The following is a 17,027-nucleotide window of genomic DNA, read 5'->3' on the forward strand; positions in this document are numbered from 1 at the left end:
ACAGTATCACTCAAGTAATACAGTATTGCTCCAGTGTTAATGTATTGCTCCAGATGCTTCATTCTGAGACACAGTTCACCTGACCTTCTGTCTTTCCTCAACACACTCTCCCTCACTTTCTGTCTGTCTCCTTCTCCCTCAGCAGTAGATTCTGCTCCTGCTGGGAGGGGTGGAATAAGCACACCTTTGAACTGGACATTCCTGCCTTTTCACGGCCACATGATCCGCTTTGGAATCCTTCCTCATCTCCTTAGCACCCACCACTACATTTTACACACACACACACACACACACACACAGTCGTGTGTGTTCATGCGGTGGGGGGCCGTTGTCGTCTGTCTGTCTAGGCCAGTGACAGCCTTACTCATGTCTACAAGGGGATTTGATCAAACCAGGATGATAGATGGCATAATGAGCCTGTGTGGGTCTCTCTGTGTGTGTGTGTGTGTGTGTGTGTGTGTGTGTGTGTGTGTGTGTGTGTGTCAGTGTGCGTATAAGCTGCAGAGGATGTATCTAAAAACCCCATCTTAACTTATCAAAAAGCCAAAAGATAAACAGAGCTCTTTTCAGAATGAATCTTCTCTAGATGTTGTCCATGGTATTGTCTTAGGGTTCATCTCAGTCACGTTTGCTTTAATCAACAAAAGTTAGCAGCGTTGTAGACTGTTGATTACTGATTTGTTAAAATGGCAGAAAGTAGTACATTGTTTTTCACAGCAATTAGCTGTTTGTTGAAAAGTATATTATTGGACTTCACAAACACAGATAATACCTCAGCAGGGAATCTTATGGTGCTTTTTTGCTGCATGCTACCAACAATACTCTCCTTGTTTCTACTCTGCTTTTTTGCTTTTTCATTAGGTAAATTTGGCCCTGGTGCATGGAACCATGGTCTGTTTTAGTCCCTGCACTCTTGTGGTTCCAAGTGAGCAGAGTAGGGACTAAACCGTGACGTGTAATCCATTCAGAACGAGAGAGAGTTGTCACTCTACACCACGCAATGCAGACGTCCAGCACAAACTCGCCATCTGCAAAATCTCCAAGCTACAGCAGAGATTGCATTTGTTTTTATCCGACTCAAAATGACAGCTCGTAAATTACGTTGTGGTCTTTTGAAGAGGTTCAAGCGCTCCTGGATAAGTGGCCAACAGGAGAGCTGGACACTGCAACAAGGGAAGAAAAAACTCTGAACTGATGACAGAGCTGTGTTCAGTCTCAAACAACAACTATACGCAAATATAGAACAAGTAAACAATGCTTAACTTTACCACCTCTTTGCTGGGGTTTCCAAAGCCTGCTTTTCCTGCTAGAGATAGGGTTTACATCATCACTGGCTCCATTTCAGGGACGTGCTGTGATAGTGGGAAACAAACCAGGTAATGGACCAAAAAGCAAGTAGAGCTGAGTAGATTTGAAAAGTGTACGTTCCATGTCGTGAAAAAATGCCATTAGAGAGCGCAGTTGGCCTCATTCTCTGAGTGGGTATAGAACAGTCCACTCTCCCTCTAATCTTTTTTAGAGGGAGCAAACATGGTTGTCTGAGTGCTGATGTGACAGATCTGGGCAGTTTTCATCCTCCTCTATCATGCTAAGTAACAGCAATTTGAAAACAAGCAGTGGAAAAAGAAACAGCATGTTCACCATGCTCCCAAAGCTTAAAGCACTAAGCGCAATGACTTACTCACTCAGCTAAAGCAAAGGCCATTCAGGAGATGGAGATCTAGCTTGTTTAATGTCCTAGTCCAAGAACGATCACCCCTTGGTGATGAAAACAGTGTGAAACGTGTAGAAATTACTACAGCAGCCAGTTGTTGAGGCTCCATTTTGGCCAAACTCATGACAGACGTTTCTCCTTATTTCTATGAGAGATTGGGATTGAGCATCAGTCTTTTAGGGAATCCACCATATGATTGACGGGTTTTAGAAGCCATGATGTTTCCACTTGGCCAGTAGCCTAGATTGTTTAGAACATTTTATGGTGGTTCTGCTGTTGGTATTGAAAGCCAGTCTCAATCAAAGCCACCCTGGATCATGTAGAACATGCAGCAGGATAAATACGTCCACAGACACAGTCCTTGCACCTGAAGCCTTGGCTTGGATCATACATAACTAATCTTGCAACAGGGACTACTAACTTTCAGCAACTTCCCTCACAAGGAAAACAAAGAGCTATAAATGAGGAGCTTGAAGAGCATAGAGGCAAAGGAAGGAGATGGTCAGTGCTGGGAGTCTTCCATCAGGACTTGAGCTGCTGTGTGATTTAGTCAACCATTGGGGAGTAGATCAGTTCCTCCAGGCTCCCTACATAAAGTCGCTTTTGTTTCCGTCCTCGACTGAAATATTTCCTGTCCTTTTTTTCCCTTTCTCTCTCTCACTCGCTTAAGAGGGCCTTGTGGTTTATAACGTGTCTTTGGCACGGGACGGCTGATGGACCGCTGTAGCAGCCATGACCAAAAACAGAGAGTGGCCGTCTGGCCAAAAATTGCTGGCCAGCATTTCTTAGCTCTCCCGGCACTTGGGCGATTGGTCAAGCGATGATATCTGTGTTTTATGAAGTGCTCATGGTAGTTATTGAAGCTAACGTTGAGACGCTGCATTGTGAAGGATGATGGAAGACTGTGGGAAAAGGCAAAACCAAAACAGCAGAAACACAAGCAAGAATCTGAGTGGGTTGACTCACTGACTTTAATCTGATTGGTCTGATTAAGACACTAAAAACACCCAGACAGGTTTAGCTACTTGAATTTCAAAACTCTGGGTGGTTCTGGTGTCTTTGACTTAATTTTTGTACTTTTTTTTTTTTTTCTAGAGGGAGTTTAACCCCTGAATTGTAGGGCAGTCTGGGAGGGTGAATGAAGACGATTGTTGTCAAAATGAAGAACAAGTTTTTCCAGTCCATTTCAGTGATAGTTAAGGGGACAGTGTTGATGTTGGAGTGTAGTCTAAGCATGCTTTCACCTTCTCCAAGCTCACAGTTTGAGAAGGAACTTTTCTATGAGACTCTTTTACACATGCTTCTTTCACACGTGAACTCTGGAGAATTTCTAGAGAAACAGGAAATAGCGCAGGAAATAGTCCTGACCATTAGCACCTCCGTAATCACTTGCACTGACATGGACTTGGAGTCTTTACTAGGGGGCTAGTGGGATAGTCTGCGTAAAGTCTGGGACGAATATAGCGGGTGTTCACGGGTGTTCACATACACAGCTCCTCTGGATAAACATTTTTGGGTTACCGGGCATGTGTGAAAGGGGCTTAAGACTGTTCCCAAGAATAGTAGGTGTTAACACACATTCAAAAAAGAGACAGATAGATGGAAAAATTAGAAAAAGAGAGCAAACAGAAAGATGTACAGAAAATCTCATCCTTATCTTTAATTTGCACCCAGCTTTAGGTGAGATTTATCATGGTGTAAAACCAGCTGGCCATTGGCAAAAGTTGAAAGCGTTGAACCTCAGAATTGTGGACGAAACTCCCTGTCCCTACACCCTCCTCACAGACAATATTAAAACACAGCCTGACCCCGTGAGGTCACTGTGGCCTGCAGCGACCAGCTAAAGCACAGAGGAACCAGGGCTGTTCTCAGCGAACCGAATATTTTTAAGAAAACACTGAAATAGTCTGTGGACTTTCCATTTTAGCTCACAGCACCTGTTTGAGGTTTCTGATGGGGGGCTGAAAAATATGCAGGAATATGAGAACAAGGGAGCAAAAAAAACATGTTTTTGTAAACACAGGCATGCATATTTTTGGCCCTGTGTGTGCTAGTGGTCGGATTTCTGTGAAACTTGCCGGCCCTGTGGTTGAGAGGGGTCGTGGGTGCCAATGTGGAGCAGCAAAGTGGTAAAGAGTCATTTGGATTCTTGTAACGTTTCTTTTTTTTTTTTTTTCAAACATACTGCCTCCCCTGCCGCAACAAAGGAAGCCTGTGGCTCACCAGATACACTGCGCCTCCGCTTAGCACTGCACAAACCCAGTGTGTGTGCTTTTGGGCCTTGTATGTTTGTGTGTGTGGTGTCTTTATACATTTTTGTGTACTCAAGTGTAATTGTGTTTTTAAGTGTCTCTCTCTCTCTCTCTCTCTATCTATCTATCTATCTATCTCTCTCTCTCTCTCTACCTCTCTCTCTCTCTCTCTCTGTGTGTATATGTGTGTGTGTGTGTGTGTGTGTGTAAGGGCTACCTCTTAAATCTCATGTCTTAGATGTGGTTCAGCTCTGTGTGGGCAGAATGCAGACTTTGCAAGTTGTAAGAGACAGTAGGCAGAACCTTGATTTCAGTGTGTGTGTGTGTGTGTGTGTGTGTGTTTGTGCACACGTGCAATTCAGTGTGTAAAGGAGAGAAGTTTTGTACCAGGGCGTAGACAAGAAGAGAGAAAATATCTCCACTGACCACGGGAATGATCACACTTGCACCACACCCTCCAGAGCTCCCCAGCACTCGGTTTCCTTTCAGCGAGCAGCCTCACACACACACACACGCACACACACACAATTTCTCTCTCATTTTGAAGTTGTTGAAATAATAAGAAATTGAACTGTGATTGCACAAGCTTTAGAGAACACTGGCAAAATTCCCATTCAACCTTTTAAGATGATGTAGCACAGCACAGTTTTGTCAGAAGGGTAGTGGTGTTAATGTGTGAGCTTGCAGATTTATTTAGCACACATTTACATGCACTTAATCAGATAGTGATTATTAATAATCCGTGAGTATTCTGATCAACACATTTACATGCACTTGAAAAACTCAGAGTTCACAAGTCCTGCTTTTCAATAATTGCTTTTCAATAGCCAATAACAGCCAGTAATACAGAAGGACGTTACATAAAAACCCTGCTGCCCAGTTAAGTTTCCTGAGAAATATGAAAGAAATCAGCATATGAGAATACATGTTCTGAGAAATCCAATAACTGAGCTAAAGTCCAGCGCTCTTAAAAGGATTTCCTTTACTCAGATCTCAGAAATCAGAGTATGCTGTATACATGACCACTGGAACAATCAGACAACTGCAGCAATCTGTTTAAGACTGCATTATTAAAGGCATGTAAACTCACTCAATTTACAAACAGTTTTTTTCTTCCAACCATCTGCTGTTCCACCAGTTTTCATATTATTTCATATTGTTTTTATAGCTTTTGGCAGATATCCTTATTCCAAATGACGTACTACATGTACCAATACTACTTCTGTACAATCCTGTTACAGAAGTAGGCTAATGCCCCAGCATTCTTATTGGCATACCATGGTTTTTTCTGCCCGAGCAATGACTGGAACTCTAGTACACTGTGTGTAGGACAGCAGTGTTTTCCACTGCACTAAACAAAGCTTTTGTGATGCCAGTGACTTGTTCAGCAGCACTATCAACAAAATCAATAATGTTCAATGCACTGTTTATGTAGTGTTTTTGCTTAGGGTTTTTGAATTGTTGAAACTAACAAATATGTTTATGAAAACATATTTTGCCAAATTAATAACTTTTACAGAATGCATTACTGACTTTTTATTCATTCGTTCATTCATTATCTGTAACCACCAGCCTACCTGGAATCATTGAGCGCAAGGCGGGAACACACCCTGGAGGGTGCGACAGTCCTTCACAGGGCAACACCGACACACACACACACACTCACACATTTGAGTTGCCAATCCACCTACCAATGTGTGTTTTTGGACTGTGGGAGGAAACCGGAGCACCCGGAGGAAACCGGAGCACCCGGAGGAAACCCACGCAGACACAGGGAGAACACACCACACTCCTCACAGACAGTCACCTGGAGGAAACCCACGCAGACACAGAGAGAACACACCACACTCCTCACAGACAGTCACCTGGAGGAAACCCACGCAGACACAGAGAGAACACACCACACTCCTCACAGACAGTCACCCGGAGGAAACCCACGCAGACACAGGGAGAACACACCACACTCCTCACAGACAGTCACCCGGAGGAAACCCACGCAGACACAGGGAGAACACACCACACTCCTCACAGACAGTCACCCGGAGGAAACCCACGCAGACACAGGGAGAACACACCACACTCCTCACAGACAGTCACCCGGAGCGGTAATCGAACCCACAACCTCCAGGCCCCTGGAGCTGTGTGACTGCGACACCTACCTGCTGCACCACCGTGCCGCCCCGTTACTGACTTTTCTTAGTATCAAATTTAGAGGCTTGATGCTTCAAAATAATTTTTTTGGGTGTAGCATGGATAACAAAATGGCTACACACTGGGAGCCAAAAACATTACTACTCATCCTTTTATTCGACTTGTTTGTGTAAATTAAAATCTAAGAACTAAAAGCTCTCAAAAAGTTAATTAACCAGTGGTAAGAAGCCGTCAGTGGACTATGCAGATGAATAAGCGAGGTTTGGCTTCCTCTGCCCCCATGACTGCATTCCATGGTTAGGAATAGTATTAAGAAACCACATCAGCAAAAGAACTCAGCCATCCTCTCTCTTATTTTTCTCTCCCTCTTTTTTTTCTCTCTCTCTCTCACATACTTTCTATTTGCATGTCTGTCTGCCTCTCTTGCCAGATCCCCCCTCCGTCCTCCATCTTGTCCACCCCCAGAGTCTGCCCAATCACACAAACCATGAGCCGTCTGGTTTGGTGCCTGGTGTCGTGAGGTAGTCGCTTCCGAGAAGTTGCTTCGCTCTGCTCTCTTCATTAACAAAAGCACCCAGCACGCTGCCCAAACAAAAAAAATGTCTCAAAACTTTGTCAACAACCGATGGTGAGCAAGAGAAGATTCACGCCATCGTCCTTAACATTTCACTCATTCTTTGTGGTGCTGCTGGAGTCAAGGAATAGACTTTGGAGAGACCCGTTTACACTACACTAAAGTGGACACTTGCTCGCGTGAGAACTCTTCTGAAATTAATTATTACTTATTCTGAAAGTATCTCTACATAAACACCTGAACCTCTTAATGAGAGGATCTGTGCATCCATGTTTCTGATTGTAGATATCAAGCAGTAGCTTCGTTTCTCGCACGGCTCGTTGTTCTCACGGTCTTCATGACATTTACTTTTCAGTTTCTTCCAGTTTCCACTCATTTTCTCAGGTTTCCAGTGGTCACGTCATGGCTCTTCCCTTCTTTTGCAACCGTCTACCTCCTTACTTTGACTTAATTGACCCTGAATACCTCAGAAATTCAACAAAGGTTCATTATTCCTGAATGGCGTGTTTCTTACTCCTCGTCATAAGAATGCCATGCTCTTTGACAGCTGAGTGTGTGTCCACTTTTATTACGCTGCCATGTTGGAGTTCATTGCTAAAAGGGAAGCAGGGGGAGCGTGGTTTGAGAAGTCCCAGATATGAGTGACTCAGACTCCAGTGACTGCTTTGAAACTCTATTACTCTCTTACTACCACGGCACTGCAGCCACAGGCACTGAACACTTTACCGTATCTACTGTACAGCAAAGCAACCCCCAGCTTTTTCAACACCACGCACCAGATGACACCATCTGGCTTGTTTGATAGACCTGTGGGAGATGGGGGAAGCAGTGTTCTCTGGCATCCAGTCATTTACACACTCTTGTTTTGGTGACTGTCAAAGCTTAAAACATGGCCTCACACAGATATGTAGATGGAAAAGCACATACTTCTACCATTGTAAGTAAATATCCTCGTCTACACATGTCCAATTTAGAACCACCTATGATAGAAAAAGATCAGAGAATCTTTTTAGATTTAGTCAGAAAGACGGCAGTGACAGCTTCTCGCTCTGGACCCCAGTCGTTCCCATGGTCTCTGCTTTTAGCCTGTAGCTGGTCACAGTGGCTCTGAAGCGCACACATATCCACACAGAGCGGCCAGCGGAGCTGCGGTATTTTTAAAACAGTGGGAAAAGCACCCAAGGCTCCCGCATTGAGGCAGTCCGGAGGGCCATGCAGGCGCTCTGTGTGGGTGCGTGCATGTTTTGACTATGGCCCTATGTGTTCCAGTGGGGTCTTTTGCCCATTCCCATTCACAGGTAGCCAAGCAGAAAATCAGCTCTTTGAAAGAGTGATACGAGCATTGTTCTCGGACGCAGTTATCAACTTGTTTACTGCTGGCCTTTTTTAGCATCCACTGATGGCGGTGCCTGAGAAATCACTGCTTTACTGGAGAACCACACACAGAATCTTCTTTACTGCTACTTTAAAGCCAGAGCACACACTGGACATGAGTTGACACAGGACATGGCTGATGGTTTATGTCACATAATTTACACCTGCAGACAGGTACACACACACACACACACACACAATCTTTTATCTGTGAACTTGTGAATCTGTGGACATTACATAGACTTCCATTCATTTTGTGGAAACTTACATAACATTAACTTTTCTATGAGTACCACTAGCTTCACCCTAGCCCTAGATAATACACCAGTATAACGACATTTTGTTTACTGTCTTCCAGGCTGCAGGACATATATTAATTATTTAGAAATACACGGACAGCAGAATAGACAGCAATATGGATTACAAGCAGTCTTTCTATGGCAATATCAGGTAGATAATGCAGTAGAAATTACAATCAGGAGTGCAAGCAGAAATGTGGGTAGTGATCCCAAGTTTAACATTAAGGTTAATCCTAAGCATGACCCAAACTTAAAAGACGTCTTCCCCTCAAAATGTAATGATTTATATAGTGGGGCCCAGTTGGTGGTCCCCACAAGGACAAAACGTCCTCAAAATCGGCGTGTGTAAGCAGGTTGTTGTCCCCACAACATGATATATTCCTGGTGAACACACACAAACACACACCAATTTTCTAATACATCTTAGGGTTAGTAGGGCTCATGACAAAAGTGTATCCTAGTCGATTTCCATTTTATCCCATATAGCAACTGAATTTTAAGCCTCATAAAAAACAAAACAAAACAAAACAATGTTAGTCCTTGTTCATCATACATCCTGCAAATACAGGTGCATAGCCAGTGGTATTAATGGCATTCAATTGAAAGGAAGGGTCAGTTCAAATTCACTGGTTTGCAGCACCTGATACTAGAGAGACTACCAACATCACTAAACATGTGTATCAAAATAGAATGGGTGTCTACACACTTTTGGCCACATACTCTAGAAAATTAGCCAACACTTTTGCACTGTGAACATGTGTGACTCACTTATCTGCTTCCCCTTCACTCGACCCACTCGGCCAGTCAGCTCGGCCAGTCAGGATTAGTCCTGCCCCTACCTGACAGCGCAGGATTAACCTGTGACCTCCAAACACTGCCATGTTCCATTCAACCTCACACACACACTTAAGCTAGAACAAGTGCTGCTCCATAAAAACACAATTCAACACTGTGATTACATCCTTATGTACTCAGTTCATTCATTCATTACTAACTTCTCATATTCAGGGTCGAGGTGAGACTGAAGCCCAGTGGCTTCAGGGGGACGTCAGTCCAGCACCAGGCATCACACACTCATACATTCACTCACATACACCCTCTGTGGACAAGTCTGAATAGTCTGTACTGTGGGGAGAAACTGCAGAACCCAAAGGAAACCCACAGAGACACAGAGAGAAGACACCAACTCCTCACAGACAGTCACCCGAAGGAAACCCACGCAGACACAGAGAGAAGACACCAAACTCCTCACAGACAGTGACTAGAGCCGGGGTTTGAACCTACAACCCCAGGACCCTGGAGATATGTGGCAGTGACTCTACTGCGATTGCCATTCAAATCGTTATGTATAAAACTATTAACTATATCAAAAATATTGACTGCCCCAATATCATTTTCCAGGTGTCAAATACTCTATGATGTTTACTAATGAATATTCATTGTTCTAGTCAGTAATTGTATGATAAATCTTGGGCACTCCTGACCATATGACATGTTACACTACATGGCCAGAAATTCTGGACACCTACTCATCCAACATTTCTAATTCAATAATTGTCACGCCCTCCTCCTGTCATGCCTGTTTTCCCCACCATGTGCTCTCTCAGCACATGGCTCTGTCTGTTATTGTCCATGTCTCCGCCCTTGTCCCGCCTTTGTTCCGCCTCCTTGGACGCCGTCCTCGTTATCTGTTTCAGGTGTGTCTCGTCTATTCATGTATTTAAGCTCCCTGGTGTCACTTCCGTGTATCGGTCATTCGTTTTGTGTCTTTCTCTTTCAAAGTCATGTCGTGTTGATTCTTTCTCGTTCCTAGTGATGTCGTGTTGTTTCTTTCCTACTCCGAGTCAAGTCGTTGTCTTTCCCAGTCAAGTCGTTTCGTTTTGTTTCTAAGTCATGTCGTTTTGTTTCTTTCCCACTCCTAGTCTAGTCATTTTGTTTCCTTTCAATTCCCAATCATGTCGTTTCTTTCCTGTAAGTCTTGTTATTTCATCTCCAATGTTTCCCTATCATGTTGCTTAGTCTGGTCTGTTTGTCTCTGTCATTTCCTCGTTTCATTTCATTGATCTTGTCGTTTCCGTAGTTGCCTGTCTTTGTTTTGTTATATCTTTTGTTTTATTAAAAGTATTGTATTTTAGCGAGTGCATCTGTCTCCGTCAGTCCGCCCCGTGATACATGACAATAACCTTGAATACACAATACCCAGAATGTGTCCTGCTTTGCTGCTGTATGCGTCCACTTGTAATTATTGCAGTCGTTTCACCGTATATGGTGCAATGTGGTCTGCAGTGCAGAAAGTCTGAACACGATGCCAAAAAGTGTGGCAATCGGACATCAACTTACTGGAATGCGTCAGATTCTTCCCTCTGATTCAGTGATGTTTAAGAAATACCCACGCATGAAGTTATGTGTTGAGAAAAGGCGCAAGTGTTCATGTATGTTTTTATGGTGAGGTCCTAATGTTAAAGTATATAAATCCAAATCCTAGCTCACACAAAGATTTGGATGGAGCTCCATCACACTACTGAACAATGGCAAAATATTCCATATATAATTGTGTTCCATGTAGAGTATGGACTTAAATCAGAAAATCAATAAACCATGTCTTTAAATCCATCCATCCATCCATTATCTGTAACCGCTTATCCAATTCAGGGTCACGGTGGGTCCAGCCTACCTGGAATCATTAGGTGCAAGGCGGGAATACACCCTGGAGGGGGCGCCAGTCCTTCACAGTCACAACACATTCACTCACACACTCACACCTACGGACACTTTTGAGTCGCCAATCCACCTACCAGCGTGTGTTTTTGGACCGTGGGAGGAAACCGGAGCACCCGGAGGAAACCCACACAGACACAGGGAGAACACACCACACTCCTCACAGACAGTCACCCGGAGGAAACCCACGCAGACACAGAGAGAACACACCACACTCCTCACAGACAGTCACCCGGAGGAAACCAACGCAGACACAGAGAGAACACACCACACTCCTCACAGACAGTCACCCGGAGCGGAAATCGAACCCACAATCTCCAGGCCCCTGGAGCTGTGCAACTGCGACACCTACCTGCTGCACCACCGTGCCGCCCTGTCTTTAAGTCAGGGGTGACCAAACTTTTCCTTGTGATTGTATGAGTTAATCATTTTTTCATTCCCATGCTCCTCTTCCTAATGTTGAGTTAATGCAGGCGTACAAAAAAGAATCTATAATTGAACATAAGAATAGCATAGGCTTCCAGGACAAGTGTGTTAGCATGTGTTTAAAAAGAGAAAGATTTTAGTCAGCTCATGCATGTCCTGTGTGTAATTGTGAAAGGTCTGAGGGTGTGTGTAGTGGGTAATTGGTGCTGGCTCTCTCGGTCAGTCAGGAATGGAAACACTGTTTCTGAAGCTGGGCTCTTACACACACTAAGCCACTGCTGCTTTTATACTGACTACAGTTTTATAGCTCCTCTTACCCTCAGATCACACCAGTCGTTTTGCAGCACTGGCCCACATTGCTTTTTCCTGATTTTTCCCTTTTGTTTTTATACAGTATTTATGTCTCATTGTCTGTTTTTGGAATCTGTTTCAGAACTACGTTGGGTTTTGAGGTTTTCCTGACATGGGACCACCTACAGGTTTGCTCAACATGTGGTTGTGCGAATGCAATCTTTATATAATCAAAATCAGAATCAAACTTCGTATCTCTGTAAAAAGAATGAAAATCTTATTCCAGCAAATGTAGTTATGTGGCTATGAAATTTTTGGTGTCTAGTTTTCTGGTTTTGCTACAAGGCTAAACACGTCTATTTGAGATGAATTAACAACTTGTCTATGGACTAAGAATATAGCTTTAAGAATTCTCTCTTAAAGCCTTCCAAAGGCTTTTAGGAAAGTTTAGGCAAAAGGGTTATGTAGCACTTTCCTTCTCTATTTGCATGTCAATAAGTGATAGTGAATGTCAGGACTGGACGGCCCTGTCCTCACCTTTTCACTGAGACCATCAGATGTTTGGGGGGGATCTAAGACTGAGTGTGTGTGTGTGTGTGCTGCTTTTGTAATGCATCAGGTGCTGTTGTCACTCTGTCACTCACAGAAGACATAGAAACGTCTGTCTCAGTCAGAAGCACTTTCTGTTCAAATGTTTTTTAAGTTTGAAATGAATCTCTGAAAAGTTCATGAAAGGATTTGGGAAACACATGACTTTAGAGACCACTACAACATCAAAGATGTGAAAAACCTTCACCTAATTTGAGTCAAAATTCACCAAATATCGGACAGAGAAATCTAAACTCTTACACAAATTAATTGTCAAAATAGTTTAAACATTAGTTTTGTTCTGGAATTACAAAGTTATGATATAATACTGAATATTTTTAGTACTAATTAGTTATTCGTTCATTCATTCATGATCTGTAAGCGCTTATCCAGTTCAGGGTCCGGAGCCTACCTGGAATCATTAGGCGCAAGGTGGGAATACACCCTGGAGGGGGCACCAGTCCTTCACAGGGCAACACAGACACACACACACATTCACTCACACACTCACACCTACGGACACTTTTGAGTCACCAATCCACCTACCAACGTGTGTTTTTGCACCCGGAGGAAACCCACGCAGACACAGGGAGAACACACCACACTCCTCACAGACAGTCACCCGGAGGAAACCCACGCAGACACAGAGAGAACACACCACACTCCTCACAGACAGTCACCCGGAGGAAACCCATACAGACACAGGGAGAACACACCAAAATCCTCACAAACAGTCACCCGGAGGAAACCCACGCAGACACAGAGAGAACACACCACACTCCTCACAGACAGTCACCCGGAGGAAACCCACACAGACACAGGGAGAACACACCACACTCCTCACAGACAGTCACCCGGAGGAAACCCACACAGACACAGAGAGAACACACCACACTCCTCACAGACAGTCACCCGGAGGACACCCACGCAGACACAGAGAGAACACACCACACTCCTCACAGACAGTCACCCGGAGGAAACCCACACAGACACAGAGAGAACACACCACACTCCTCACAGACAGTCACCCGGAGGAAACCCACGCAGACACAGGGAGAACACACCACACTCCTCACAGACAGTCACCCGGAGGAAACCCACGCAGACACAGGGAGAACACACCACACTCCTCACAGACAGTCACCCGGAGGAAACCCACGCAGACACAGAGAGAACACACCACACTCCTCACAGACAGTCACCCGGAGGAAACCCACGCAGACACAGGGAGAACACACCACACTCCTCACAGACAGTCGCCCGGAGGAAACCCACGCAGACACAGGGAGAACACACCACACTCCTCACAGACAGTCACCCGGAGGAAACCCACGCAGACACAGGGAGAACACACCACACTCCTCACATCATCCGGAGCAGGAATCGAACCCACAACCTCCAGGTCCCTGGACCTGTGCCCTAATTAGTTATTCCATATGTAAAATATTATCTGGATATCCAAGCTTTTAAATGTTAAATAAGGAACTGTAAACATCTATTTTTAGTCCTATCATAATACTGTATATATTTTCTTATCACATTAGTTTTTATAGCATTGAAATGAGAGATTCCAAGCTTTTGAACATACACACATTGATGCTATGGCTCCCTACCTCTGTGGCACTGGAGAGCTTTGACCCATAGACCCCCAAAAGAGCCCCCATAACCCCCAACAGACAAACCTCAATCCTCACACCTGCGCACTTGGCGTCTCTGGGCCTAGAGAATGCCCCCTTTTCCCCTTCTCTGAACACCAGGAGTGAGCTGAGATGAGGGAGAGTCAATATGTCATACTTTCAGACTGTCCCCCAGGAACTGGCAGCAGACACTGGTCTAATTAGACAAGAGCCCCACTGCAGTCCCAGACAGACAACTGCACTACACACACTCTCCGAATGCATGTGTGTGAATTTGGTTGTATACACACACATACAAGTGTGGGCACACAAGCTAAGCTTTTTTCTGCTTCTGTGTGTGTGTGTGTGTGTGTTAATAAATGTTTGCATTACACCGCTTTGTGTGTCTATAATGGTTAAACTTCCACAACTCAGTGTTATCTTTGACCTCCAAATGTGCCGCCCAGACTTCACCTGATAACTGCTGTGTAGTGGAAATAATTCACCTTGCTGGCGTCCTTTGCACTTTTGCAAACTTTTTTACCTGACTACATTTTATCGTGTGTTTCTGGGACTCGCGCATGTTATTAATGTTATACAGTGTTAAACAGAGTCAGTGCTTTTCTCTAAACTGATCCATTTCACAATATCACTAGATGTGTGCTTACACCTTCTGCTTTTCCCTTTCACAGAATCATCAAAAGAGAAGAAAGAAAAGGATTCAATGAAAGAAAGCAAGAAAGACCCAAAAGAGTCGACCAGAGACAGGGAGTCAAAGAAGGACTCGACCAAGGACTCCAAAGAGTCTTCGAAGGAATCGTCCAAAGAATCCAAGAAAGAGAAGAAGGAGTCGAGCAAGGAGAAGGAGTCGGTCGCTGAGCTGGGAAAAGAAAAAACTAAGGTGTCCAAAAAGCCCTCTGTCAAGGTCAAAGAGAAGAAGAAAGAGGCAGGGGACGGCTGACCAGACGCAATACAAACACACATATACACCCAATAGTCATTTCCTGCCCTGATAACATATCTAGGCCTCATGTTTGGGTATGTATGCGTTTGTACTCGAGTACAGGATGTGTGTAGATGTTTGTTAGCTGTACACTCTGTAAAATAAAGGTGCCAGAAAGGGTTCTTTGGAGCGATGCCAGAGAATAAGCAGTTTTGAAATGTTTAAGTGGTTGATAATTGGTCCGGTCTTCCACATAATGTCATTATACGTCTAGGTCAAGAACCACTTTGGAACCTTTATTTTTACGAGTGTAGTCTTTGTTTGTGACAGTGAGAGCAGAGCTAGTGTATGATAGTCAACAGCGTCTGGCTGCATTCACCCAGTGCCAGAGAGATCATGCAACGGAAGCACGCGTTACACTGTGAAACTTCCCCTCCATGAGGGAAACTACAGTAAGTAGGAACCTTTATTTTTGGATGAGGCTTTATTTTTGTTTTAGACGCAGCAGTCTACAGCCTGTCCAGTCCCGGTCCCACAGTGCTAACCAAGCCACCCACGCAGGGTCAGCGTGACGTCTGCCAGAGTGTGTGCATGTCTCTCTCTCTCTCTCTCTTTCCCTCTCACATACCCCCTTGCAGGCACCACACCCCACCAAGCCACCTCTCCCCCCATCTCCAAGAATAACCCGCTTCCAACCCGCCGGCCAGCCCGGGTCCACTGAGGCCACTCTCTCTTCACCACCACCACTCTGTCTCTCCCTCCATCTGTCTCTGTCACTGCACCGTTCATAATCCCGGACACAACTCAGCACGCTCTTAATTGGAACTAGAAAAGCTGCACTGGACTAGAACTGGTTTCATGTTTGTTTTTGTTGTTGTTGTTGTTGTTTTCTCCGTTTCTTATGATTTAAACCTCTGACAGCAGTGTAGAGATACACATGAGAAATGTTTCTCTTTCCCACGCACCACACAAACAGGCAAGAGAAACCGTGTCCAGGTCTTTGGAGACCATAGACGTTTAGTCAGCAGATGTGGTGCACCAAACTCAGCAGTGACAATCCCACGCACGGCGCTGATAGTTTACATGTTGTGTGTGTCTCCGCCCGTCTCTCAGTGCGTAAAGTAGACTGGGATGTGCTTTCAGTCTTAGTGATGTGTGTTTTATGAGAAGAGGTGTGCTGGACGTCTGTGTCATTCCTTAGTTCTTTGTTATTTTGCGGTTCATTCAGGTTCTTACTGAAATGTGCACGTTTATTTTAACTGCGTCTTCAGTCCTTACGCGGCTCTGTTGTGTTGTTCTAAGTAATAGCAAAGTGCAGCCTCAGATTGTACAGAATAGAGTGTAGATTTCAGGGGGGGCTTTATACCACTCTGCTCTTTGTCAGTGCTAGAGATATAAAACCTGTGTGTACATAGATAAACATTTGTCATTGGTGGGTGGTTAATTTAACTATTGATTAGAATTGGTGTCTCTTTTTTAGAGAACAAAGGGTTTGGTTACCACTTTCCAATGAATGATTTATATTATTTTAGCAGCTTTTGACGGCCAAATGGAGTACGTTATTAATGTTGTAAGTTATTATATGATAATAACAATAAAGTCTGATCCATATACAATAAGTTACCAAGACTCTCCCAGGTTCATTTTATATGAGAAATGTCTAGTTGTCGTAGCCAGGTTATTAGAGTTGTAGTAGTTTTATATATATGGTGTCAGATAGATACTGAAATAAAAGAATGTAATCATTAAATCTCAGACCCTCCTCTCGATTATTTGTTGTAAATTTCTGAGAGAAGACGCACAGAAATGGACTACGTTACAGTTGTTGAGGAGTAAGCGATGATTAAAAGGGGAAAAAATGTTTTAAAGATAAATGGATAGTAGAAAATAAATGGTTATTATCAAAGCCGCAAAGAACATGATTAAATGTGAGCAGAATAAGGCTGTAACAAAGTAATTCCTCATGTGTTTAGCTCCCGCTGATTCTCCTGCTGAGTTTTATTGCTTCCCTAATCAGATCCACATTATTCCCCAATATAAGATGCTCCTGAAGACTTCAATAAACTCTGTGTTATGCTGCA

The 17,027-nt window shown here is 44.0% G+C and overlaps 1 protein-coding gene across 2 annotated transcripts in view; it reads left to right on the forward strand.

Annotated features, from left to right (window-relative positions):
• The window catches only part of bbs9 (Bardet-Biedl syndrome 9), a 155,454-nt gene extending 138,609 nt beyond the window's left edge, over nt 1-16,845 (forward strand). For both annotated transcript variants that reach the window (XM_066652114.1, XM_066652116.1), the window contains exon 23: nt 14,696-16,845. In XM_066652114.1, coding sequence (XP_066508211.1) covers nt 14,696-14,964 — 269 coding nt within the window. In that variant the 3' untranslated portion in view covers nt 14,965-16,845. The remainder of the gene's footprint in view (nt 1-14,695) is intronic.
• Nucleotides 16,846-17,027: the final 182 nt, after the last annotated feature.

Source organism: Hoplias malabaricus, chromosome X1, assembly GCF_029633855.1.
Source record: "Hoplias malabaricus isolate fHopMal1 chromosome X1, fHopMal1.hap1, whole genome shotgun sequence".
NCBI classification, from domain to species: Eukaryota; Metazoa; Chordata; class Actinopteri; order Characiformes; family Erythrinidae; genus Hoplias; species Hoplias malabaricus.